This window comes from Hippichthys cyanospilos, chromosome 8, assembly GCF_059441005.1.
Source record: "Hippichthys cyanospilos isolate Australia breed blue-spotted pipefish chromosome 8, RoL_Hcya_1.0, whole genome shotgun sequence".
Lineage (NCBI taxonomy): Eukaryota > Metazoa > Chordata > Actinopteri > Syngnathiformes > Syngnathidae > Hippichthys > Hippichthys cyanospilos.
The window spans coordinates 7,630,173-7,656,864 of NC_142376.1; the positions used below are offsets into that span (position 1 = coordinate 7,630,173).

Sequence of the window (26,692 nt, forward strand, 5' to 3'; positions counted from 1 at the left end):
TTAAACTAAGGTAATTGGCTAGATTAATGTTTTTAAGATAAGGGTGGGGTTTTAAAAATGTTAGAAATATAAGATAAGCGGTCATAGAAAATTGGTGGATATTTTGTACATCTTGAAACCGGATGACGTTCGTCTAAAAATAAAAGCGCTTGTCCTCTGATCCACAAACGCGCATGTAACACTTCACAGACATAACTAAATATTTAGAAATCACAAATCATGATAAAACGCTCGCAATTTTTTTGAATCCTGAAAATCTCGCATTCTTTAGTTTGAAACCCCTTAAAAGGGGAAATACTGTATTTTTGTGGATGTGACAATCACAAATGTTTTATGGACGTACAGTATATATATAACCGTGAAAACAGCAGATCTTAAAAAAATGAGAACCTCGGACGCATTGTGTGAACAAGTTTGAGGCAAATCTCTCCCCATACAAGTCGTGTGATTGACGTCGAACGAAAAAAAACCCAAACAAAACACAAGATCGGATTACAAGATGGCGCCCGCTGGACGTTAGCGAGGAGGCCACCGGAGTTGTGTTGTTTTCCCCCCTCTGCCTCCTCCTCCTTCCAACAAGGGGGGGGGCTACCTTTCGAGTTGTGCTCCGTGGCCGTGTGAGCATGCCGACGAAGTAGCGGTCGCCGCAGATACTTTTCGCCCCTCTCGCTTGGTTCGTCCGTCCCGTGTAACATGCGGGCGCCAACAAAGTTGTCAGGCTAGGGAGGAAAACACCGAGGAGCTTCGCCTCGCTTGTTAGCATCCAGCTAGCTTAGCTTGCTAGCTCCCCCCCTCCGGTTCACAATGTCGGACACTCGGCGGCGGGTGAAAGTTTATACGCTCAACGAAGACCGCCAGTGGGACGACCGGGGTACCGGGCATGTTTCGTCGACGTTTGTGGAACGACTCAAGGGAATATCTTTACTAGTTCGGGCTGAATCCGACGGTGAGTCACCCCCCACACCACCACCGTCTGATGGTGCTAGCATAGCTATGCTAGCATTTGACGTGCTCAGCGTGGGGGGTCCTTGTCCCCTTTATTTATTTTAAAGACTCACGTTTATATATATTATTTTTGTATAGGATGTATTGCACTCTTAATGCTCCTCGATATGGTTTAAATTTAAACGATAGTCGCGACAAGCACGTCCAGTCGCCTTTTGTTCTATGCTAAGTCTCACATTGTGTTCTTTTCCAGACATTAAGAGGCTCAACAACCATAAAAGTCCTAAAACTGTATTTTTATTTTATCTTTTTGTTTTTAGGCTCGCTGCTGCTGGAGTCGAAGATTAGTCCCAATACTGCATATCAGAAACAACAGGTAAATCTGGTTACAGTCACAAAGGAAATTAAAAACACATCTGCTGTTTTATGTCTTTCATTCATTTTGGTATGTGCCGGAAGAATGCTACCACTTGGTTTTTTTTTGTTTGTTTTGTGCCTTTTTTCCTCATTATCAACAAGCAATTTTATATGGGAACCCCCATCTTGACAAAAAATATTCTCAGGATAATATTCATGGTGGTTTGTTTCTGGAGTTCATGCTTCAAAACAGTGCATTTAATAGAAAACAGGGTGCTTCTTCACTGTCTTCAGCATTGCTTCTTGGGGCATCCCCGTGGCCGTAACCTTTTCGTGCTCCGTTATAAAATTTGCATTTTCACCAAATGGTCCTCTCGAATTATCCCGACTGGTTTATTGTTGCATTTGGCTGTACTCAAGTTTGTTTCTCAAGTCAAATTATGCCACAAGCATTTAATTCTTAATCACAATAAATTCACAGCAGTAACTGGACAAGACCAATTGAGAATCGGTACAGGGATACTCCACTTATTTTGCTGTTTTCAGCAGTACAATGTTATTTTGTCTGAAATTAATTTGATAACTGATTATTGTTTTATGTACTGTTGATCATTTTAAAAACACATTTTGCTATCGACTGAAAATGACATAAAATGTGCTGAAACCCCTGGTAACAACCATTCACAGCTCAACGTGAATTGTCTCATGAGCAACAGGTGAGTCGCGAATGATCGTTCCGATAAACCTTGAGCACAAGTGATGTCATTTTTAGCTGACAGCAAGTGAAAATGTGTGTTTGAATGTGTTTGAATGTTATTGTACACGAAAAATCATTATTAGTAAAAGACAAAAATTACGTTTTTACTGCTGAAAATGGCTACATTAGTACTCTATACCTTCAAGATGCGCCAATAAACAGACACTCCCGTACAGGAATATGCCAAAGCCTAAGTACACCTCATATTACCACTAAACTAAACATTGAGCCTTATTCAGTTTCGTATTTTAGGGCAAAGTTTTCCAATTCTTTTGTAAACTAATTGAGCATTTTCTTCCATGTTTGCACAGGACACCCTCATTGTCTGGTCTGAGGCGGATAATTATGACCTGGCTTTGAGCTTTCAGGAGAAAGCTGGCTGCGATGAGATCTGGGAGAAGATTTGCCAGGTAAACTGAAGTCAGCTTGTGTTTGAAGAGTCCTTTAACCTCCTGAGACCCAGTCTATTCATTTATGCCTACTGTTGTGTCCAAAGTCAAATGCATCCCACCCAGTCTCATGAGACATTATCGGTAAGCCCATGATGTCTTCTACTTGGGATACAAGGACATAGACGGGTAGCTCACATGAGATCTAGACCAAAAACAAGTGTCCAATAAAGTGGACACAAATGAATAGGCTGGGTCTTAGAATGATGCCAGGCCACTTGTAAACAACAATGACCAAAAAAATATATATATGTATGTATATTGTTAAGTCTGACCCACCTGCTCAAATCGCTCCATCCTCCTGTAGGTACAAGGGAAGGACCCGGCCTTAGATATTACTCAGGACCCCATCGATGAGTCGGAGGAGGAACGTTTTGAGGAGATCCCCGAAACGAGCCACCTGGTGGAACTTCCGCCCTGCGAGCTCAGTCACCTGGAGGAGATCGCCGACTTGGTGACGTCTGTGCTGTCGTCACCGATCCGGCGGGAAAAACTGGCCTTGGCCCTCATGAGCGAGGAATACCTCAAGAAACTGTTGGGCCTCTTCCGCGTGTGCGAAGACTTGGACAACCGGGAGGGCCTGCACCACCTTTACGAGATCGTCCGCGGCGTCCTCTTCCTCAACAAAGCCGCCCTCTTCGAGGTGATGTTTTCCGACGACTGCATCATGGACGTGGTGGGCTGCCTGGAGTACGACCCGGCATTGGTTCAGCCCAAGCGTCACCGCGAGTTCTTGACCAAGACTGCCAAGTTCAAGGAGGTCATCCCCATCACGGACTCAGAGCTGAGGCAGAAGATCCACCAGACGTACCGCGTGCAGTACATCCAGGACATCATTCTGCCCACGCCGTCAGTTTTTGAGGAGAACTTCCTCTCCACGCTCAACTCCTTCATCTTCTTCAACAAAGTGGAGATTGTCAGTATGCTGCAGGTATGCACCAGTTGTAGGAACATCGATGCTGATGCAACACACGTTGACAGTCAATGTGGATAAAATTGTTTGTACTCCTTTGGTAATGCCAGAAAACCCCACAGTGGTCACAAAAATACCTTGAATCTAGATCTGATAAGATTGAATCATGTACAAAATTAGTATTTTCGACGACAATTGTTTGGAGATCTCACAATGTCCAAACCCTCGCACGCATTCAGCTTTTTGACAGGAAAATATTCTCCAATTGCTTTATTGCTTTTTGAGAAGAGACCTACTAGCATTGTGTTTTCAGAATCAGAAATTTAGAAGAAAAAAAATATACATTTTTGCTGATTTTCCCACATTGCAGCCCACGCCAGCATCATTTTGGGGAAAAGTGTCATTTGTAATAAGGGAATGGGTATTGAAACACATTTTTTATCAACAAATACCTGACAAATTAATCTGTTATTCAAACGATCGTTAGCTACAGCCCTCCTTGAATCTGAAAAACCAAATAGTATATGAATAGAAAACTTAAAATAGTTTTAAAATGTTGTGAAAATTTACCAGTCAAAAACAGACATTGCTTTTAAATATTGGTCCAACATTTTATTTTCATGTAACCATTTTTGCCAGTGTTTCTTAGTAGGATTATTATGACCCAAAGACTCACTGTATTTGACTTTTTTTTTTTTTTTTAATGAACTCACCCCTTTGAACCTCAGGAAAGCACAGAACACAATGTGAAACAATGTTAACATGACAATAATTTATGATTAGTTGTTTTAATGAATTATTGAACATTATTAATGTTTTGAAATTACTTCAGATTTTTTTTTTCCTCTCACTATAAAGCTGTATTGGACAACCTGTTTGCATTGGTACTGTCATACAAGGTTAGAAACGATTTTGCATAGAATATTTTATTAAGCTCTTTTTTCATATTGTAATATGGAACATTGTAACAGCCTTTTCTTTTGATCCCTGCAGGAGGACGAGAAGTTCCTCACCGAGGTTTTTGCACAGCTCACAGATGAAGGCACGGAGGACAGTAAAAGACGAGAACTAGTGAGTCCAAAAGAGTTCAGAAGATAATAAAAAAAAAAAAAGACAGGGGTTCTTATTTCCATACGCGGTTGAAGTTTAAACAAAGAATTCCACATTGTATTTCACCGAGCCACACAACTTCGCCCAAAGATCGTCAGCTATCTTAATGCTTACTTTCTCCTCAGGTGAACTTCGTCAAGGAGTTCTGCGCTTTCTCACAGACGTTGCAGCCTCAAAACAGGGACGCTTTCTTCAAGACGCTGGCCAATCTTGGTATCTTGCCCGCGCTGGAAATAGTCATGGTAAGGTGGAACCGGTGCATAAAGGAGAGAAGCGGAGGAAATGGATGCTGATTTTTTTGTGTGGGTGGAAATCGTCCCCAGGGAATGGATGATCTGCAGGTGAGGGCGGCAGCTACGGATATCTTCTCCTACCTGGTGGAATTCAGTCCCTCTATGGTCCGGGAGTTTGTCATGCAGGAACTACAACAGACCGATGATGTAAGTGTCTGTCAACAAATAGTTCATAGAAATGACACGTGCATCTCAGGACATCACAATAGTGTAGAATATTCTCATCTTGGTCTGATTTCATACAGCATTTCCTTTTTTTTTCCAGAGTAAAATTTTTGATTAGAAGTCTTACCTTTATAATGTAGACTTAGAACAAATTAGATAATAATAATAATAATAAGTAATAATAATTCTCATACATGTGTTTTCTGTGACTATTTTGGGGGCATGGGTATATAACATTTTTAAGAGATTTAAAAAACAATAATTTAACAAATATTTTTCATCTATAATTAATATCTTTAAAAATATGTTTCACCACTTTGCTGTGCACTAAAAATGACATGATACGTGCTCAAGACTCAGGTAGCAACCAATCACGGCTAACCTGTTTTCTGACTGGTCATGTTTTTGGTTCCCCAAGCACGTGATGTCATCTTCAGTCAACAGGAAGTGGATTTTTTTTTAATTGTACATGAAAAATAATCTATCAGATTAATTGTAGATAAAATAGTAACTTCCGATGAAAATGGTGAACAATAACTTTAAAGAATATTAACAAAATGTTCTCAATTATGAAAATTTAGTGGCGTTGGGCTGAAACCTCATGAGTCACATTTTGATGGATTTCATTATTTAAAAAAAAAATCTGGACACGTGGTCAATGCACATGTGGATTATTTGTACAAATTACTGTTCCAATCTTAAGTGTTGCAAACGGCTTGCTCTGGTGGGGGGGAAAAAATGCCCATTTTGAGGTCTCCTGAAATGTGATGATTTTGGAGATACGTGGATTCCGCCCCCATTGCCATTGATCATGTCTATAGAATGTCTATAAAACATTCATTTTTTTCCAATGAAATACTGTACTGAAAGACATTTTAGAGGGCATTCTAATTTGGGACGTCCGTTTCTAGGACGTGCTACTCATCAACGTGGTGATCAAGCAGATGATCTGTGACTCTGACCCCGAGTTGGGCGGTGCCGTCCAGCTGATGGGGCTGCTCAGGACGCTCATCGACCCCGAAAACATGCTTGCCTCCAACAACGTGAGTTCAACTGCCACTGGCGTAGCCATGCACATTTGAACATTTCAACATCCTGGTTCTTTATTTATTTTTCCAATACAGAAAACGGAGAAGACGGAGTTCCTGAGCTTCTTCTACAAGTACTGCATGCAAGTTTTAACGGCACCTCTGCTAGCTAACACGGCGCATGACAAAAACTCAAAGGGTGAGCTGGCTGCAGACGTCTTAGAGCACATTTGACCAAATGGAGATTCTGACTCGCTGTTTTCTCCAAAAGATTTACAAGAGGGGTCCACCAAGATCAACCCTGTGTGTCCAGGTGAGGACTATTCCCGTTAATAACTAACCGTTAACTTGCACGAAGGAAAAGTTTAATGTAGTAACTATTATTTCCCTCTCTTGTAGACAACTTTCAGACGGCCCAACTGCTGGCTCTAATCCTGGAGCTGCTTACCTTCTGCGTGGAGCACCACACGTATCACATCAAGACCTACATCATGAACAAAGACCTGCTGCGGAGAGTGTTGGTGCTCATGAACTCCAAACACACCTTCCTCGCTCTCTGTAAGCGCACCCACGCACCAACAACCTAGTGCTGGGCCATTATATGTCATTGTATAGTTTTTATACAACAAAGCGGGCCAAGAAGATGGATGGATGGACTAATGTCTCGTGGTTTCACAAAGTTTCTTCCTTTGTCATTCTTGTTAATATATAGTAAATCGTTATTGTGATCTAAAGAGGTCAATTTTGCTATTTTGCTCTATTTTCCATATAGAGTTCTCATACCCACTTCTTGAACAAGCAGCATATTCCCTCCAATTATTATTATTGTTTTGCGGTTTGTGCCCCAAGGCGCGCTGCGTTTTATGCGGCGGATCATCGGCCTGAAGGATGAGTACTACAACCGCTACATCATCAAAGGGAACCTGTTTGAGCCGGTCATCAACGCGCTGCTGGACAACGGCACGCGATACAACCTCCTCAACTCGGCCATCATCGAGCTCTTTGAGTTCATCAAAGTGGTACGTTGTGGCTAAAAAAAAGGGGGGCGGGGGGGTTACTAGTTGGAGATGTGGAGTCATGTTTGATGCTTGCAGGAGGACATCAAGTCACTCATCGCGCATATTGTGGATAACTTCTACAAAGCTCTGGAGTCCATCGAGTACGTGCAGACCTTCAAGGGCCTCAAGGGACGATACGAGCAGGAGAAAGACAGGCAGAGTAAAATACTCACCAGGTTCGCACACAAGTTGTTTTTTTGAAAAGAAAAAAAAAAAACAGAATAACTCAAGTGCCCCAGTCTTTTCAATAGAAATTGTTTTTCTAAATCTAGTGAGCCTCCCAGTGGACATCCATGGAAGTGCGGTGCTGTATTGTCACCATATCTTATCAGTGAACCAAGGGGGGAAAAAAAAGAATGTTAACGTATTTATGTGTTCATTTATTCATTTGTACTAAACATGGTACACATGTATCAAATATTCAAGATTTAGTTTGTGGGATTGAGGTGTCATTTTAACACTGTGATATCTTTGCTCAAGGTTATCATCTCCTTAATCTGATAAATCATAATCAGCCAAAAGCCTAGTCAACAGCAGGTGGCAAAATGGCTGCCTCCTGTGATAGATAAGATACCGGTAAATGTATTTTGCTGCTTAACTCATTCTCTGCCAGTTATTTTAATACACTTCAATGTGCAAAAATCACAATCACAGTGGCAGCCCTAATTTCAACGCCTTATTGCAGATACCGGCGAGAGGCTCGCTCAATGGATGAAGATGAGGAGCTGTGGTTCAACGAGGACGAAGACGACGACGAGGTGGAGGCGGTGGACAAGAGCCGCATGGAGGACGATTACTCGGACGGCTACGGCAAGTACATGGAAGCCAAAAAAGGTACATCTGTTTTGGTTTGTTTTATTATTTATGTTATAATCAGCACACGGTAGTTCAAGTTGGGCTAATGCTTCCCTCGTTTTGTTTTAGCAGGCGCAGCTAACGGTGCTAACAACGACAAAGCCGCAGCGCTGCCTCCCACCTCGCCGCCCGCCGCGCCCAACAACAGCTCCGCGTCCTCAGTCAAGACGGTAGCACTTCCCGCCTCGCCCGTTGTCAAGGTAATAAGACATGGAGAAAAGATTGCTTCACATTAACCTCTGGGGGAAATTCTCTGGCTTTTTGAATTTTTTTGATGTGTGATATCAAAGAAAAAGCAGACCAAAAAAAAAACACTTGAGGGTAAAATATTGCATAGATTGCCAAGTCATGACGACTTTCAATATGCCACGCTGTCATCCCTTATAAATGCCTGCAAATGGGAGGTCAAGAGTTAAACCCTATAAGTGTTGGATTTAGCCCATTTTGGGCTCATTTACTGCCATTCAAAATTGGAAATATTGTTAGTTTTGGACATATTGAAATCCTGATGTTTTATCATGCTTTTCCCACGGCAATTCGTAAACTTGCCGCAATATGATTTTGTTTGTGTTGACACCCCAAAACCACCGAGTGGCACTAGCGGCCAACATAACATTTGCAAGCCTTTCAGTAACTTTGATGATTGGCTTAGCCTGGATTCCCATAATACAAAAGTCGTCTAAAGTCATAATACTCTAATTATGACATGATCAATATTCCTATTTCAAGTTCATAAATGTACAACGTAGTTTTCGCTATTATCGTAGTTTTACCATTTTGTACATAAAGGGGGCAAAGTTATATATTTATATTTGACGATGTTATGACCCTTTCAAAGTCATCCCAAGTTGGGCGATAATAAGGCCATTATGTACGCGGTTCGTTACTTTGTTAGACCCCCCTGGTCGGCTTGGTGGACTACCCCGACGACGAGGATGAAGAGGAGGAAGACAAAGAGGAGGAAGAGGAACAATCCCCCCGGAAACGTCCGCGTCTCAGCTCTTAACGCCCTCGCCAGATCCTCCACGTTCTTTCCAGACCCTCACTAACCATTTACTCCTTCATCCTCATCTAAGTGCCAAGGCCCTTCCCTCTCTTGGCTTGGTTGCCATGACAACGGAAGCCGCCGCCACCGCCGAAGGGAAGCGCCTCAATGGTTCACAAAATGGAGGCCGCCGGCGAATGAACCGGGCCACGGGCCGGTCAGGCTAGCAGGACTAGCCCACACCACACCCCATTGTAGTTGTTAGGACCTTCAAAGAAAGGACTAGACACAAGCACAGGAACGGGACACACGACACCAGGGGTCCCAAATCATTTTCAAAAAGTGCTGTACAGATGTTTTGTTTTTTTTGTCTCTCTCCTTCCTTGTGTTTTAATCACCCCGCCCCCCACCCACGACTCCCCGTTTTAAAAAGGGGACAATGACAGCCGCCTTCCACATGTTCTGTTTTTTTGTGGCATCGCAGCTCTCCCTTTTGGTTCACTTCATTCGATTCAATGTAAATTTGCAAATGCTGGTTACAACGATGAAAGGAAAGATGACATTTACATTAAAACTGCAGTAAAGTTTTTTTTTGTTTTTTTTTTTTTGCAGCCAACATTTGACCATGTGTATGAGTTGTGTATTTGTAGGACGCTAACTGCTAAATCTGCAACTGTCTGATCCTTTGACCACTTTGTAGCTTGAAATGAATTTCAATCTTATTTGATACACATTTTTATGCAAATGTCACCACTGAATGGACTCTTATTTACAATACCTGAGGAATTCACACAGCTGAAAGCATTCACTCTAATTGCCTTCTCCCATGACACCAGGCCAGGCCCTGTCTTTTAAAGCCACACACATTCAAAGTCACAGAAACTACTGCAGATGGTCAAATTTTGTCGTATGCTTAAAGCTCGAACGTTTAATACATAAATGTACAGTTAAGTTTCGGTGGATTTTCACGGAGCAAAACCAACTTAGCGCCATCCATCCCCCCATAACAAGCACAACATGACACAGTCCATTATACAAAAGATGTTTTTTTTCTTGATTAGCATAGTATATCCAGTATTGCATGGGTGCATCACAATTGCTTAAAAACTACTGTACATTACCACACCATTGGCTGCCATTATGCACAAATAAGAAGTTGTAAAAGCACTAGCTTATTGTACAACATATTAACCAGACACTGTCAAAACATCTGCCGAAATCTGATGCACATGCAGTGTTGCATTATGGTACGGAAGCGCTACATGCACTTTACACAATGTGTCTTTGTGGCACAATAAAAACTAACTTAGGTCCAAGTGTTTTAGCGCAAACATGCTGCTCTTTGACATCTTTTTGTACAACAGTCTAGCCGCTTTCACACAGTGTCCAAACTTTTGAAAATTCACCCGTACGATCCCTAAGACGTATATTCACGTTTTTGTTTTCAAGTCCAGACATTCAATTCCTGGTATTCACGTTCTTTTTTTAAGTGTCGAATGGTACTAAATAATAGATTGTTTTGGGATTTTAAGTACTAGAGTAATCAATTACTTTGGATATTTAATTAATTCAGTAACTTTTGAGGTACTAAAGTAATAATGTATATTTTATATATAAAGTTATTCTCCATATTCTGTTTTTTGTTCGTGTCATATTATATCCATATAAGCGCTGCAGTTTTAGTGTAGAGTTTTTAGCCAATTAGACTAGGTAGACTTCATGTCTGTTTATGCCAATCGAGGCATAAAAACGCCCTCAAAAACCCTCACGTAGAACGTGTCGTAACTGGACGCTCATTACAGGAAGGCGGTGCTATATTGATCCTTCATGTTTAACGGTGGAAGTAGTAATTTAAAAAAAAGAAAAGAAAGAAAAACCTGTTGCTCATCAAGCTAACATTAGCTTTGGCGTAAATCGAAGCCACAATGGCTGAAGAAGAGCACACCGGAAATTGGACCGACGCGACTTTCACAATGGCGTCCATGTCAATTCGAAAGGATTTATTATTGGAAATGAAAAGCGAAGACAAAATCTACAAGCAAGTCATGAAAGTCTTTCTAAGGAAAAAAAGATGAATGGATTTTGTATTGAAAGAACTTCGGTCCAGCCGTTTTGGGTGAGTTATGTTTTTGTCATTTGATGTCATCCATACTCTATTGTCATATTTGGTTGTTGTGAGTTTGCGTCTGCCTTTATTGCCCGCGTTCTCGTTAGTTTGATTTGGTCCACCTGTATTGTGACACTTAGTCCAGTTTTGCTCCCGGTTCGGTCCTGCCTCATTTCCTTGGTAAAACTTCCTTTTTTGAGCCACATATTTCTCAGTTTTCCTGCATTTTCGGGTCTCCCCTTCCTACCTCCTCCCAACTCAACTCAGCATGCCCAGATGTGACACTTATATGAAATTTAGCATACAATCTTGTTCAAGCTTGCCTGCTCTTTGTGGTCTTCATAAAACCTCGTCGATAAATAATTGGAAATTATTATTACTTATTCTAAGTTTGGGCACGTAGAACGATAACTTTTAATTGCTGATGCGGGTTTATTGATGTTTAAATGCGCTGAAAAATAGCCAGCGTAGCCGGGTAAAGCACGGACCGCCACTGATATATATATATATATATATATATATATATATATATATATATATATATATATATATATATATGAATTGAATGTCTGGAATCTTAAAAAAAAAAAAAAAGTTAGTTAGGCCAGAGGTGTCCAAACTACGGCCCAGGGGCCATTTGTAGTCTAACATCTCCATTTTTTTGGGCCCACTGCATCTATTAAAAATACTTTTTGGGGAATAGAGTAATAAAAATGTTTGATGGTAGATGCTTAACAAGTGTGGAAAAAAATCCTTATCACTATTAATAGAAATCCTTGACATAGTTGTTTTGTTTTTAATAACCACTGAATATGTGTGATTGCGTTCTTGATTGATTTTCACCATGTTTAATAAGTTGATGTAAAAAAACAAAAAAACAAAACCAAAACATGGCCCTTAGGTGTTTCTATTTTTCTGTATGCGGCCCTCAGAGGACACTCCTAAATTAGACAATACACCGAGCCTGCATATTTAGCGACAAAAAAAAACAACCTTCCATTGGATCATAAAAATTTCGCAATAATATTGCAATTACAATATTCAACACTGCATATTTTTGTAATTATTATATTTTTACAATAATACTAAGCTGATTGCAGCTTTTCGACTATTTACAGTTTATTCTCACGCATTTCGTCATCTGTGACGCCAAACGCTTCTCCCTTGACAATCACGCCATGTTTTTGCAGTTCAATTAAAAAAAAAACACAAAAACACAGAATATGACCATCTCTTTGTCTGGGCCCCAAATCAACTGTCATTACTCTGCATATAATAAGCCTTTAACGACCACGTCAACACGTACTCCTGACGGGAGGCGGGACTAAATCCCGCCTCTAACCGTTTATGCCGATGTGCCGCTAACGGGAGAACAAAGGTCAGCCTGCCCGCTTATAAGCAAAAAAAAAAATTCTTTAAATTACACCTGGGGCTCATTTCCTGATGACTTCCTCCTTCAGCTTGTCGGCCAGGTGTTTCCTTTTCTGCAACTTCTTGCGCTCCTCCGTCGAAATCTCCTGAAGGAAATTTAAAAAAAAAACGGCGTCAAAGTCGGCGCCGCCCGGCCGGGATGTCCGACGGGACTCACGGAGGTCGGGGGAGGCGCCGGCGAGGATGGGGAGCAAAGCGCCTCCTGCTCCGGAGCGGGGGTCCGCTTGCTAGTCCGCTCCTTCTTGAGAGCGTGTAGCTTGTCGCGTTGCTCACGCAGGTAGGACGCCCTCTGCTGGAGACGCTCCTGCTGAGACGCCGACAGCTCCTGAGGGAGCAAAGGCTCGTCTCAAAAGTCACTTTTTTAAGCTCACCAAAACTTGTTTTTGTTTTGCGGCTTTCCTTTGGAATAAAAAAGCTAGCCTAAAAGCTCTTTTTCAGTTTTTTTTCCCCCCAACAATTTACAGTTCGCATTTTTGTTGATTCCAGCCTAGAAAAAAATAGCTGTGTGATTTAGTTACAAAAGTTTAATATTTTGTCCACTTTTATGTGACCAACAGTTATTAAAATATTTGTAGTTTGTAGACATCTCTATGTATCACAAAAAGTGTTCAAATCAAGCTAGTTTTCCAAATTTTGAAAATTTGTTTAACTTTTTTTATGAAAAAAAGAACACATTTATAGTTACAGTCCTTTAGATGTTAAGTTTTAAATGATTGAACGTTCCTACTTTTATCTATTTTCTTTTTTTAATAGTAAAATAATTATTTTTTTATCACAATATGTAAACAGCTCAAATTATTTAAATTTAAAAAGTTTCAAAATGTAATTGTGAGCAAAATTTCACTTTTTGGGGAAACAAAACGAAATAAATTCAGTCCATAGATACCATGAATGTTAATATTTTGAAAATAATGATAAATGTAGGTTCTCAAAAATATTTTTTAAAAAACTTCTTGCTTTAAATTTAAATTTAATTGTAAAAAAAAAAAAAAAAAAAAAAATCAAAGCATGTTTTACTCCAAAAACATTTTCAAATTTCGGGTGACAAAACCTCAAGATTTTAATACGTGATTAAAAAAAATTTCAAGTGACAAAACCTCAAGATTTTAATATGTGACTAAAAAAAAATCAAAGGAACAAAAAGGTTGTTGTTAGAGAAATCCATACAATTCATGCCCTACATTTTAGAAACCATGTACAAATACTCATCCTAACCACGAACGCCCTTTCATACGCAATGGAAATTGCATTTCACATGTATCCATTTTTCAATGACAAAACAGCAGATTTTTGCTTGGAATAATAGCGGTTATTCATTTGCCATTCACGTTTTTGTGAAGCGGACTCACAGTGAAAGGCTTAGCGAAGCCGGCCTCCCTGTGCGCTTCCTCCAGCCAGGATTGCTCGGCGCCGACGGGGGGCGGAACTCGGGGCTCGGCGCTGGCGCCGTCACCGCAAATGTTGCCGCTCTTAGAGGACGAAAAGGAGGAGGAGCTGCTTTTTTGGACAGGCTTGGCATCTGCCGCGACAGCCATCTTGCGTTCTGCGTTTTGCTGTGTTTTGCCATTCATCTGCTATGAAAAAGACGCGCAAAGCAATGATCTTTTATTTATTTATTTTTTATCTCATTCAATCATAAAGACACTTTTTTTCTAGTACAGTGGGCCCCGGTGTTACGAGATTAATCCGTTTCGCGATTGGGCTCCTAAGGCGAATTCACCGTGTGGCGGGCAATCCAAACCAATCTTAAATAGCTAATGTGTTTAGAACCCCAGGTAAAAACATCAAAATTGTACATACATGTTAAAAATTGGTACCGAAATAGTATGGCTAGGCTAGCTTCATATTCTTTGATTATCTCCAGCTTCGTTTCCATATAAATCATCTTCTTACTTCTCTCTTTACCATCACTGGCAATCTTGGGACTCATGGCTAACCCTTTCAACTTTGGCCTAAGCAGTCAAATGCACTATCAATACGGTTTTGTAACCACTTACAATAGAAGAAAGCATTACCATTCCACCATTTTGAAACGAGTGAGGCTGACCAATAGCAGACCAGCATCTCAGTCATGTGACGGCAACAGAAAATAAATGCAATTACCTAAAAACGCCTACAGATGAACACAAAACAACACAAAAACAGCCAACACCCTAGGGTCATGACTGTTGTTTTTGTTGCAAAGTGGGGAAAATACTTTACAGAGGACGAAAAAACTCACTATTCCATATCGCAACATGAAAAAAACGTAAGCCAGGGACGCTGTAACCCGGGGGTCCACTGTAATTAGATTTTTTTTTCAAGCGTTTGGCTAAAGGAGGGTATTAAAATGGCTGCTATTAAATTAAGTACTAAAGTAGCAAATTCCTTTAGACAATTAAGTACTAAGGTAATTAGTTACTATATGTAATCGATTACTTGAAGATTAGCCAAAAATGCTAAAAAAAAAAATTCAAACTAAGGTAACCCTAAGGTAGGGGCTCTCAAACATTTTGGAGTCATGGACCACTTTGAGGAAGCAAATTTTACAATTGCAAATATTTGCAGAAACAAACAAACACAAAAAAAATTCAAATTTATTAGCATGATTTAATTAAAAAATTGAATAAGTGCCCTTTTTATTCATCAAGATAGAAGTATATTCCTTACTTTTAAAGTGATGGATTACTTGAGGTACTAAAGCAACTCAAAGTTAGTACTTGATGACCTGAAGTCATCGAATACTAAATTCATTTTGTACCAACCTGATTGGACTGCGGTATGGCACTCTTCCCATTCATGGTTTGTGCTGGGTGGGTGTTTTTGCCACTTTTGTCAGCCTGCTGATGGGACATAAAAAAAAAAAAACATTTGAATCCAGCAATACTGGCAGTTCTCAGCTTTAAATTGCGGTTGATGTTTTACTTGTGCTTCGCCGCCGGACGTCGAACACGCACGCTCCTCCTCCAGCAGCAACCGCCACGACATTTCTTCCTCGTACTCCTCTTTGGACTTTCTGATTGAGAAAGATGCTTAAAATGATATCGGTGACTCACAAAAGCTTTGTGAAACTGTCAGTTGTCAATACGAAAGACTGGAGACAAAGAACACAGCCTGAGTCAACTTGTCTTTTCATCGTCGGGTTTTATGCTAGGTCTACGGTTTCAAAGTGGGGTTTAGATCTCGTTTTAGGGTCGCAATGTAAGGTTTCAATCTAGTGTTATCATTTCAAACGAGGATGCACATTAGGTTTAGGGTTTCAAAGTAGGGCTTCAACCTTGTATTAGGATTTCAGTAGTTTGTGTTATGGTTGTAAAGGAGGGTTTTGAACCTGGATTATGGTATGAAAGTGGGATTTAAAACTAGAGCTATGATTCCAAAGAAGGTTTGATACTAGGTTTGGCATTTGAAACTGGAGTTACAACCTAAGGTTAGTGTTTGAAAAGAGGGTTTTTAATCAAGTGTTAGGACTTCAAAGTAGGGTTTTAAATTAGTGTTATGATTTCAAATGAGGATTTTATACTAGGCTTGGGGTTTCAAAGTAGGGTTTCAACCTTGTATTAGGGTTTCAAAGTAGAGTTTTAAACTTGCGTTAGAGTTTTGAAGGGGGGTTTTAAATCTGGATTATGGTTTCAAAAAAGGATGTAAAACTATGGCTACGGTTCCAAAGAATGTTCGATGCTAGCTTTTGGGGTTAGGGTTTCAAAGTAGGGGTTTGAACCTTGTATTAGGGTTTCAAAGTAGGGTTTAAACTTGTGTTAGGGTTTTGAAGGAGGGCTTTAAACCTGGATTATGGTTTCAAAGTGGGATTTAAAACTAGGGTTACGGTTCTAAAAAAACTGTTTGATACTAGGGTTAGGGTTTCAAAGTAGGGTTTCAAAATACGGTTTTAATCAAGGGTTAAGGTTTCAAAGTAAGTTTTTCAACTTTGTTTAAAGGTTTAAAGTGGAGTTGTGAACTACATTTTGGGTTTCAATATAGGGGTTTGATCTAAATTTAGGGATTCAAGGTAGGGTTTTAATCTATTGTTGGGGATTCAAAGTAGGGATAGGTTTACAAAGCAGGATTGTAAAACCAGGTTTATGGTTTCAAAGTAGAGCTTTGAACTTGGGTTCGGGTTTCAATGTGTAGTTTTAAACTAGGTTTGATGTTTAGAAGGTCAATCTAGGGTTAGTGTCAAAAGTAGGGTTTTAAACCAAAATGAGTGACTTCAGGTTTTCAAGTAGTTAGCATTTCAAAGTAAGCTAATGATTACAACTTAGGTTTTAAAGTCAACATATGATTTGAAATTAGGACTTGATTTAGATTTTTGGTGTCAAAGCAAAGTAAGGGTTTCTAGCTAATATCTTGTTTTATAACATAGTAGTCAAGTGATGGTGTTTTCGTATTGAGGGATCTTCTCGCACCGATGTGCAGCCACGTAGGACAGAGTGGATAAAAATAGTTATTCTTCCTCAGTAGCAACTTGCCGCTACTGAAATTAGCTTGAGCCTAAGTAGCTTTAAGTGGACTTGTCTTCTAGGTCAGGATGCCGCTCACTAAATCTCATCAGGAGAGCAGGCCAGCACTGTGGCTGAGTTCTTACACATTATACACATTTGAAAAATGTATCATCATCTTATTTAGCATCTTAGCTGCTTGAAAAACTCACAAAATGCTCGAGGTGTTGTTAGTAATATGAAAACTCACTTGAGGACCTCCTGCAGGATCTTCATCTCTTGCTGCTGCAGTTCCGTCATCACGTCCTCGCCGTCGGTCAGGCAATCGGGCAGCGCTCCTGAACGGTGGATGGACTTTCTTAGCATTGTTTTAGTTTCAACCAACCAAAGGTTCGCAACACCAAACACACCGTTCCTCTCTTTGATCACGCGCAGAGCCTGGAGCTGCAGCTCCATGTTTTTCTGCACCATCAGGGATCGAAAAATCTGGAAGTCATCCGTGGCCAGGACTGGTTGGAACACAGACTGGAGCCAAAGAAATCAAAGAAGTCGGCTTTTGACTTTTCTATTGTTTTTGTGCAATTTCCAGATTGCGCAATCGGGTGAAGTTTGGCGTACCTGTACGGTTTTGGACTTGGCAAAAGGGGAGGTGCAGGCATCCAAAAACTGCTGCTCATTGATGCCCACCTCCTGCATGTAATTCTCCAACAGCTTCTCCACCTGCAAAAGCTAAAACTGCTGAGTGTACAGCTGCAGCTCAACATGTTGGAGAATAGAAAAAACAATGGCCTGCTAATCTTTTTAATCCGGCCCGCTGAACAAAAGAAAATGATCAATTAGGAGGAGAGTGACAATGTGAATATGTTAAAGGATAGTGGAACTATCAGTGCTTTAAAATAATAACAAATACCAATAGAAAGGCTGTATTTTGTTCATTGTATTTGAAGAAGTTGAAAGAGTCATTTCAAGAAAGTGTTAAATATATGAGACTCAAATAACACTGTTGGAATGCTTTTATTGATTTCCTGTTGAAATTAATGCAAGTTTTCTAAATATCCCGCATTTTTTTTCTTATCAAGTGCATTATCAAAACACTCCACCAATCTGCTCCTGATCCGACCCCTTTGTCAAATTTTAGAACCCTTCGTGGTCCTCGAGTCAAATGCTTTGCCCATCCCTGACGAAGTACGTATTTTATTTTAGTATTATCATATACTTTTACAATTTTGTGCCTGGGTATTTTTAAAGGACAACACGAACCCTAACCCTTGAAAAAAGTACTTTGTTAATTTCTATGTTTGTTTAGGGATATTATAGCAAATAAAAACAAAAAACTGTACTCACCAACTTTTTATACTGCTGATGGATTTCCGTGTATGCCAATTTATTTTCATCTTCATCGTCAAACACTGAAATGAAACGACATGGAGATTAGTCAAGGAAAGATGTCAAAATTCACATTTTATTCACTTTTTTAAAAATGAAAATAACATTTATTTATTTTTTTTGCCTAAGGGAAAGTGTAAAAAAAAAAAAGAATAACATAACTGCCAGCTATACGTACGTCGTGCTAGCACTAGCTTTAGCCACCGGTATTGTATTCATCTTCATTTCATCGCTTAATTGCTTAATTTTACCCCTCACAGATTTAGTGGCTTGTGGAAAATGTAAAATATTTGAAAAAAGTTGGTATAATAAAGCTAATGTATTCAAAAATGTCAGCAGCAAGAGAAAAAATGTAGGCCTGTCACGATGATAACAACAATAATTTATCACTTGACAAAAGACTCAAAGATTATTTGCATGCATTTTTTTAAATATGACATCAACATTCAGTCCTGCTTTATTGCTGTCATTTTTTTGAATGAGGCTGCTGCAGCTGTGTTCAGTAACGCAGATGGTAGGCAGCAACGGCTAACGTTAGAAGAAACAAAGTAATAAACCCAAAGCGAGGGGACAGAGGGGTTGCACCATTCGTCATATCTAAAAATACAGTTTTCTGCAAGAGTGCATTTTCGTTTCCCAAACGCACTTGACGTGACGCGTCACACAAAAATGACGTCACGAAAAATGACAGTGCGTTTCTGTCATTTTTCGTGGCGTCATTTTTGTGTGACACGTCACGTCAGGTGCGTTTGGGCTCCTCGGGAAATTGCACATTGGCAGAAACTTGTCACTTGTCGCATATCTAATCTATCGTTTAGATATCACAAGCAGTATTAAATCATAATTTTTTCATGCTTCGGGATTTATTTTTTTTAATTACTATGTGCTAAATATCACATAGACAACTGCGGCTTTCGCTTTAGCTACAGCACGGAGCCCAAATGGAGGTTACTGGACGTTGTTTTCCTTCCTAATTAAAACTATTAATTGCGGCACTTGGTGACTTTTCTCTTTATTGACTTCACGGGAATGTTGTAAAATATTCTTTTACATTTTTAATCGTGCTACAATGCTAATCTGCGACAAAATGAGATATAATAAAGAAAAACATCGCTCACGCGCATGCTTAGTTTTACTCACTGGAGCCACAATGGAGGCTAGAGGAGCTCTAGTGCTAACATAAACAATGCTCAGACGACTGATGTTCCATCCATGATTTGCGGAAAAACAAACCTGTGCATTTGTGCTCCATGAAATCCGTGACGGGGATAACCCACTCGGGACTTCCCAGGTAGCCCACGATGCTTTCCACGACCCATTCGTTGTCGTCCTCGGCCATGTTGGCTCCGAAATTCAGCGGTGGCCGCTGCGGCTGCTGGGCCAAGACCAGCAGCGCTCCCCCGGGCTTTTGCGCGTTCCAGCCCCGCTACGCTTTGGGCATACGCAGCCTGCAGATGCAAACATTTACGATGATTGTTGTGCTCCATAAACAGCCTCCCATTGCACGCGTCGACCGTCGCAGCGAAAAAGGGGACTTTCTGTTTTGTCTTCGCAGCAGCAGATAGAATTGTTGCGCACTCGTGGAGTCTGGGCTGGCGGTGACGCCTGATGGTTGCTATGGAAACAGTGACGTTACCGACTGGTTTCCAAGCCTGCGACACGTTGGATAAATCATTTATCTTTTAGCTTCTGCTCATCGATAAACGGCCCAAAAAATTTTTTTTTAAATAGATGTAAAAAAATAACATCGTATTTAAACACGCAATACTGAAATACATTTGTAATGAGACCACAACATTACTACACTTTAAAAAAAAACATTTAAATAGGAAGAAAAAAAAACTTTGGAATTATATGTTCTGTGTGCCGCTATTAGTCTAATTACAGCATCGTGACTACTAGTGTGTTAACCCCTGGGGGAAATTTTAACTCAACTCGGGTGTTGAGATGTTTTGCATGAAAAGTATAGGAAAAAACATTTGGCTAAAATATTGCATACTCCACAAGAGTACCAGCGCTTATTTTTTTTTAGCACTACACAGTATTAATCACAATACCGTGTTTGGATTTGGGGGTTCGGGGGAAAACGTAATAGACATAACACTGTTTGTTTTTTTTAATTGACCTTCCATTTGGCCCCCTTACTATTCAACTACCCTGAAACATTGTCGATATTCAATCCAATCCAACTTTATTTGTTAAACACTTTAAAACAACCACAGCTGACCAAAGTGCTGTACAAAACAATAAGAACATCGTAAAAACAGACACAATAGCTCAAGGACATAAAACGCTAAATCTGATAAGACAAATGAGTAAGGGTCAAATAGAATAAAATGAAGGATAAAAAGAATAAAATAGCGGATAAAAAATGATAGGGATAAAAGAATAAATGAATAAAATAAAAGTCCGATAACAAAACAGTTTTTTAAATCCTCGGCAGGGGGAGACACGCCTCTGCAAAAGCACGTTGTTTTATTTTCTTTTATTTGAGCTTCCGAGTCTCGACATAGACATTCTAATAGAACCACACTGCTGTCGCGTTTAAGACGTGGAAGTCTTGTTTACAGTTCTAAATCTATATTGGACTCACGAGCGCAGTCACACAACATCACAGGAGCAAAGAGCCAATAGGACAATCGGAACTAAACACACGTGCACACACTGCATCATAAAGACGACTTCATTCATTGACATGATCATTTCCATTCTGTAGCTCCACTGGATCGCTGCACGGTGAGTAGTCAAGAAAAAAATAAAAGCCATGCCAATAAATAAATAAATGGTCCAATTTTTACCCATTAAGGTGCGGGTGCTTTGCTAAGTGTCGTTTGCGGGACATCTGCAACCAAATGCCCGAGAGCAGCCGTCATGGCAAGATCACTGCAGGCACCGCGGAGGAGTCGGCGGAGGATGTGTTCGCGGAGAAAGTGAGTCCAAGCCACCCCAGAACGCTGGTGTGGAGGAACATCTGGCTCATGGCGATGCTGCACGCCGGCGCTCTTTACGGAGTCTTCCTCATCCCGGCCGCTTGTGCACTCACGCTCGTCTGGAGTAAGTACACGACTGCATTGTGCTACAAAAGTGATAAATATGATTTGGAATGTTTTTATGCAAATAAACAATGCAGGTGATTTTTGCATGGCAGAATTTTTAGAAAATGTATTTGTAGCCTCCGGTAGCGTCATGTGTGCTTCCAGTGCTGATTATTTTTGCACCAGTCATTTTATGTAAGAGAACAAAATCCATGTTTAAAAATTCTATTTGTTTGCAAAACAAAGTGTTGCTCCGTTAAAAAAAAAAAGGAAATATTTGGTGTAATGAATACAATTTGTTCTTTTTGTGACCTCTGCCAAAAAAGAAACTATGTATTTCATGACTATCTCTAGTGGGAGAAGCAGTTTGCTACATCAACATCAAATGACTCATCTAAGATCCACAAAAGTTCATAATAAATCCAATATATGGGTACGAACCAATAGAATGGGAACACCTAGTGAACTTTTTCGTGTTTTGTTCTTCCTGTTCCTTAATTAAAAATATGACTTTTTCTCTAAGTATACAATACAGAAAATGCTGTAAAATTGTTTATTTATAATTCAGTGACTTGTTTGATTCCATCCCAGAAAACGGTTAAAAATGTTTGTCGATGTTTTCTTCAATAGAAGCAGATATTTGTAAAGTATTAAGGAAATCACATAGTATAAACTTGAGTGTGTATAATTTCTATTCTATTCTTTGCAATACTTTTTTTCTTTTTCAATTAAACAGTGGTTGTTTTTGATGCTGGACAGAATGACACATTTTTCGATGGGAAAAGATTGTCACGATTTCAATCATTTTTCAAATACAGCCACTGGAATTTGCAGCCTATCCAGCAGACGACGGGCGCATTTCACAAATTCCTGAACAGTCTTCACTTTGTCTCCAGTCGCCACCCCCCCCCCTTGTCTTTGCAATGCCGGGCTGCATATTATTTCACAGTGGAAGACAAAGCACAATCAGGACTCCCATAGACATTCCATTGTGAACCGCGTGGCACCAAGACACAATTCGTCTTTGGCTGCCAGAAGGCCGCTGCATGCTTGCGCCCGCCGCTCGCAGACAAAGTGCACACCTGACCTCACCCGGCCAGCCAGCGTCCCTCCAATACTGACACTTTGTTATTTCTCTTTCCGCCAGCTGCCGCGTGCTTCTTCTTCAGCGCCCTGGGCGTGACGGCGGGTGCGCACAGGTTATGGAGCCACAGATCCTACAAGGCTTCAACAGCCCTCAGGATCTTCCTGGCTCTTGCCAACTCCATGGCTTTCCAGGTACACTTTCTTCACGCGTTGAGGGGCAATTGCGAGGCAAAACAACACTAACAAAATATGCTGCCAATGTTATACATTCTCCTATAGAGTGCAAAGCATTTATGCATAGAAAAAAAGAACTTAAAACCGAGTGCTTAGCCAGTCGAGTTATTCTGCTTTGGAACTACATTTGAATGGGTATCTATAGGTGAATTTCATTCAGCAACACCAGAAGGTAGATCGTGAAATTTTCTCATTTTTTTCTGGCTCTGCATCACTAATAAAAATGTGCATTTGTATTGAATTGTGCAAAATGAAGGCATTCAACAGTTTGAGAAGAGTCACTATAACACAATTTAGCCATTAGTTGCTTAATCTTACAATTACTTTGCTCTTAATTTGACAAGAAAAATATATTACTTCTGTAGCGGCATTAAATGAGGTTTTCCTGATACCTGTAGAAACCTGTTAAAATATCATGTACCTCAAATGTGCCCTTACGAACCTCCAGGGGTACTAATGTACTGTATGTTGTTCTACAGTACAATATGAAGGGCTGCCCCCACCATCCTTTTTCTAAAAAAAACAATTAGTTGCTTAATGTTCCGATTAATTTGCTAATGAAATCAAAAAGCATTAAATTAGTGATACTAATACTTGAAGAAACTTTGGTGAAATCTCCTAATACCCCCAGAGGTATGTACAGTATACCCCCTTATATGTGAAAAACTAGCTTAAAAGATTTTAACTACTGTAACAATGCTAGTTTCGTCGTGGCCTCTACAATGTTTTGCATTGTGTTTTAGCAAATTCAGGGCTCACAAAATAATTATAATAATTTTTTAACAAGCACAGATCTGTTCATATTTCTGAAAGTGCAGCATCTGGTGCTTGATCTGGCTTTTTGTTTTCACTTGCAGAACGACATTTACGAGTGGGCGAGAGACCACCGTGTCCATCACAAATATTCAGAGACAGACGCCGACCCGCACAATGCCAAGCGGGGCTTTTTCTTCGCGCACGTTGGCTGGCTGTTGGTTCGCAAACACCCTGACGTCATGGAGAAGGGCCGAAAACTGGAGCTCTCCGACCTGAAGGCCGATAAAGTGGTCATGTTTCAAAGACGGTAAGGACTTTCTGGCCTGCCAGTTTGTTTGTTGTGGGGTTTTTTCTGCTTGTATGCTTCTATATGTGTGTGTATTTTAGGCACTATAAGCTCTCTGTTTTGATCCTGTGCTTCCTGGTGCCCACGTTGGTGCCCTGGTACTTCTGGGGTGAGTCCATTTTGGTGGGCTACTTCCTGCCCGGATTGCTGAGGTACACCGTCGGACTCAACGCCACCTGGCTGGTCAACAGCGCCGCACACATGTGGGGCAACAGACCGTACGACCATACCATCAGCCCCAGGGAGAACAGGATCGTCGCTTTCAGCGCCATAGGTAGGAAAACACGACGTTCGCATACGGCAAGAGATGCAAATGCTCTTCTTCATGATATTTGACCATAAAGGGTGGAGCAACACATATAGACAGACAATACAGCAATACTCAGTCGTGTCATCCATTACATATTGTCAAAATATATATTTTTCCATAGTATATGTACAAGCAAGACTTGGCACAACCTTCTGAAGAATTGTCCTGAACTTCTGCTTGTTGTGAACGCCCCCCCTGAACTTGAGTCAGCATTTTTGACTCTTTCTCTCCCTTGGGCAGGAGAAGGCTTCCACAACTACCACCACACATTCCCATACGACTACGCCACCAGCGAATTCGGCTGCAGGCTCAATCTCACCACCGCCTTCATCGACCTCATGTGCTTCCTGCGTCTGGCCGGCGAACGCAGGGCAGCATCCAAGGAGATGATCGCGGCTCGCGTGCAGCGAACCGGCGACGGCAGCGCTACAAGTGGCTGAGTTGAGCGCAGCGAAACATTTTGATGATGATAATTACTCGAATTCATACAGGCTGTATGTTTTCTCACAAACACCCAATTGACGATAATGTTAAGATAGGGGCGTGGCTTATCAAGATTCCTTCATTGACATGTTTCTAAGTGGTACTGTTTTGAGTACCTAGTAATTATGCGCTCACCCTTGATTAAAAGTAACCCTTAATTGGGTGATCTAGCTAACCCAGTTCTAGGTCCACAAGGGTCCAAGCTAATAAAGGGTTAGTCATACAGGGGCGGAACTAGGTGGGGTCCAGGACCCCTCTTATCACCCGTCTGCCATTTTCACATGGATGCAAAGTTCTAAAACTCCTTGATAGTAGCGGCCATTTTCAGAAACCCCTTTAGCCTGACGCTTGCAAATGTCCAGTAGATCTAAATTTTAAAAGAATTGGAATATTAATACGTGGAATTTTTAAGAAATAAGCATTTAATTTCTTAGTGAATGTTAATCAAAAATCTGCATATTAGAAATGTACACAAACATGTGTGAGCTGTGGATGACTGTAGCAACTGTAAATGTATTTAACATGTGTATTTTTAACGTTTCAGTAATATGTACACTGTAGTCGCAAATGATCATTGGTGTATTTCAAACTCCAGTCCTCTAGGTGGTAGTAATGCACTTAACAAATTAGTTGCCGACTATCACACACCCAAAAAACTATGGTACAAACCAAAAGTGGGAGATCACTTGGTGAAGAAAAGCATTTTACAGGCAGAGAAAAATAACAAAACAAGATTTCAACCTCAGTTTTTCAACACATTATTTCTTTATGTACAACGGACAAAAAAAGCACAAAAATAAAAACTTCACTGAGTGGTCCAATTCTATTGAACTGTACTCATATGGAAAAAAACACACACTATAATCTATTATGATTACTACCTTATTATCTTACGTTTTTAACTTATTACCTTACTAAATTACAGCACAAGCTTCTGCGTTAACATCTCATTGTCATCTCAAGCAACTGACTTCACGTGTCGTCCGAATGAAATACAATGCGTACGTTGTGGTTGGATGCTAGGAGTCAAAGAGTTTCTTTGCACGAGCGCGAAAAACGTACATGTTTAGGCAGTTATTTCGATTTGAAGATAAGGGTTTGCCGTCAGATAAAGATGTCAGTCAGACACGTGGTGCAGCAAAAACACCCAAGAGTCACGTGTGTGTGTGTGTGTGTGTGTGTGGGGGGGGGGGGGGGGGGGGGGGGGGGGTTACTTATGCCTTACAACGCTGCTGTATTAATATAAACAGAAGCGCACATCACCCAAATAGATTGTGTGGTATTATTGTTGCTTTATTATATGTATTTGGAGATTATATTTGGACATTTTTTCTGTTTACTAATAAGATTGTACGTTTCAGAATGTGTCATAATAAACACAATTTTATACCTGATATGGATCATTATTTTGTTTCATTATATTTGACATATTAGGGGTACATTTTTGAGCAATTATTTGCTATCTTGTCAATTTGAAGGTCATGTACTAGTATGCCCTTTGTACTCATTGGTAGGAAAACTGTCATAGTACTAAAAGTGGGCTGGCCAATTAATTGGTTTAATTTGTCTTTAAAATCAACGATTTGAAAATGAGCTAATTTGAGGTTTTGCACAATAGTTTATAATAGTGTACTGACTTAATTATGGCATCGAAGCAAATTACGCAAATGCAATTAAGCATTTCTTCTTTTTTTTGCACAAGCTATGAATCAGAACATCAAAGCTCATTTAAAATCAGTCTACATTATTTTGTAGATGTTTTACACCGGACGTCAAAACATTTTAACCCTTGTACAGTTTTGATCATTTTTGGGTCCTTTTTGGGTAATGTGATTACTAAATGCTTGTGCCATTTTGAACTTTGACATTTTGTCATCTGGGTGAAATTTCAGCTCCCTGGTGCCTTCTTTCAATGCGTTCCCTTTGAGTGAAATGTCTTTTTGGGCAGAAAAGGGGTTTGCACCGTAGATTTAATGTTTTATGAGTAAAGTTTTCTTTTCAACAGTTTTACCTTCCTCTACTGCATGGCATTTCTGCACACCAGTAGGACAACTTTGGAATACTCGTATAATTGTAATGTTCTGCCATAAAAGTATTTTCATAGTACCCACTAGTAGTGCTGGGAGTGGTGCACGATATAGGTTGCTAGTGGACTTTAATTGCTTATAAGTAGGCTAAAAGTGAC

At 40.2% G+C, this 26,692-nt stretch overlaps 3 protein-coding genes and 1 long non-coding RNA gene across 6 annotated transcripts in view; 2 read left to right on the forward strand and 2 right to left on the reverse strand.

The window, feature by feature from the left end:
- The window catches only part of LOC148420003 (uncharacterized), a 2,849-nt gene extending 1,873 nt beyond the window's left edge, over nt 1-976 (reverse strand). The window contains exon 1 of the long non-coding RNA XR_015866320.1: nt 593-976. This is a non-coding gene — a long non-coding RNA (uncharacterized LOC148420003). The remainder of the gene's footprint in view (nt 1-592) is intronic.
- On the forward strand, nt 483-9,665 carry ppp4r3b (protein phosphatase 4, regulatory subunit 3B). The gene is made up of 16 exons (XM_088420780.1): nt 483-946; nt 1,266-1,321; nt 2,371-2,469; nt 2,816-3,439; nt 4,415-4,492; nt 4,657-4,773; nt 4,855-4,971; nt 5,901-6,032; nt 6,114-6,216; nt 6,289-6,330; nt 6,417-6,575; nt 6,867-7,036; nt 7,112-7,251; nt 7,761-7,909; nt 8,000-8,130; nt 8,826-9,665. Exons 1-16 carry the CDS (start codon nt 805-807, stop codon nt 8,934-8,936), a joined length of 2,370 nt encoding a protein of 789 aa, XP_088276906.1. The 5' UTR covers nt 483-804; the 3' UTR covers nt 8,937-9,665.
- cfap36 (cilia and flagella associated protein 36) lies at nt 4,139-19,857 on the reverse strand. 3 transcript variants are annotated; one of them, XM_088420784.1, is made up of 11 exons: nt 19,491-19,857; nt 18,216-18,280; nt 17,490-17,591; nt 17,282-17,396; nt 17,122-17,209; nt 15,358-15,448; nt 15,198-15,275; nt 13,803-14,024; nt 12,611-12,778; nt 12,449-12,539; nt 4,139-4,953 (listed from the first exon to the last, which is right to left on the reverse strand). In XM_088420784.1, the coding sequence occupies exons 1-10, from the start codon at nt 19,594-19,596 to the stop codon at nt 12,456-12,458; spliced, it is 1,119 nt and encodes a 372-aa protein (XP_088276910.1). In that variant the 5' UTR covers nt 19,597-19,857; the 3' UTR covers nt 4,139-4,953; nt 12,449-12,455. The 3 variants fall into 3 exon arrangements, with proteins under 3 accessions (XP_088276910.1, XP_088276909.1, XP_088276911.1); XM_088420783.1 differs by lacking the exon at nt 4,139-4,953 and having other exon boundaries at nt 9,811-12,539; XM_088420785.1 differs by lacking the exon at nt 4,139-4,953 and having other exon boundaries at nt 9,811-12,539; nt 13,803-14,027; nt 17,490-17,600; nt 19,491-19,804.
- A 957-nt stretch (nt 19,858-20,814) lies between these two features.
- scdb (stearoyl-CoA desaturase b) lies at nt 20,815-25,679 on the forward strand. Its single transcript, XM_088422050.1, has 6 exons — nt 20,815-20,993; nt 21,064-21,311; nt 22,440-22,570; nt 23,470-23,675; nt 23,756-23,988; nt 24,265-25,679. The coding sequence occupies exons 2-6, from the start codon at nt 21,110-21,112 to the stop codon at nt 24,462-24,464; spliced, it is 972 nt and encodes a 323-aa protein (XP_088278176.1). The 5' UTR covers nt 20,815-20,993; nt 21,064-21,109; the 3' UTR covers nt 24,465-25,679.
- The last annotated feature ends 1,013 nt before the right edge of the window (nt 25,680-26,692 follow it).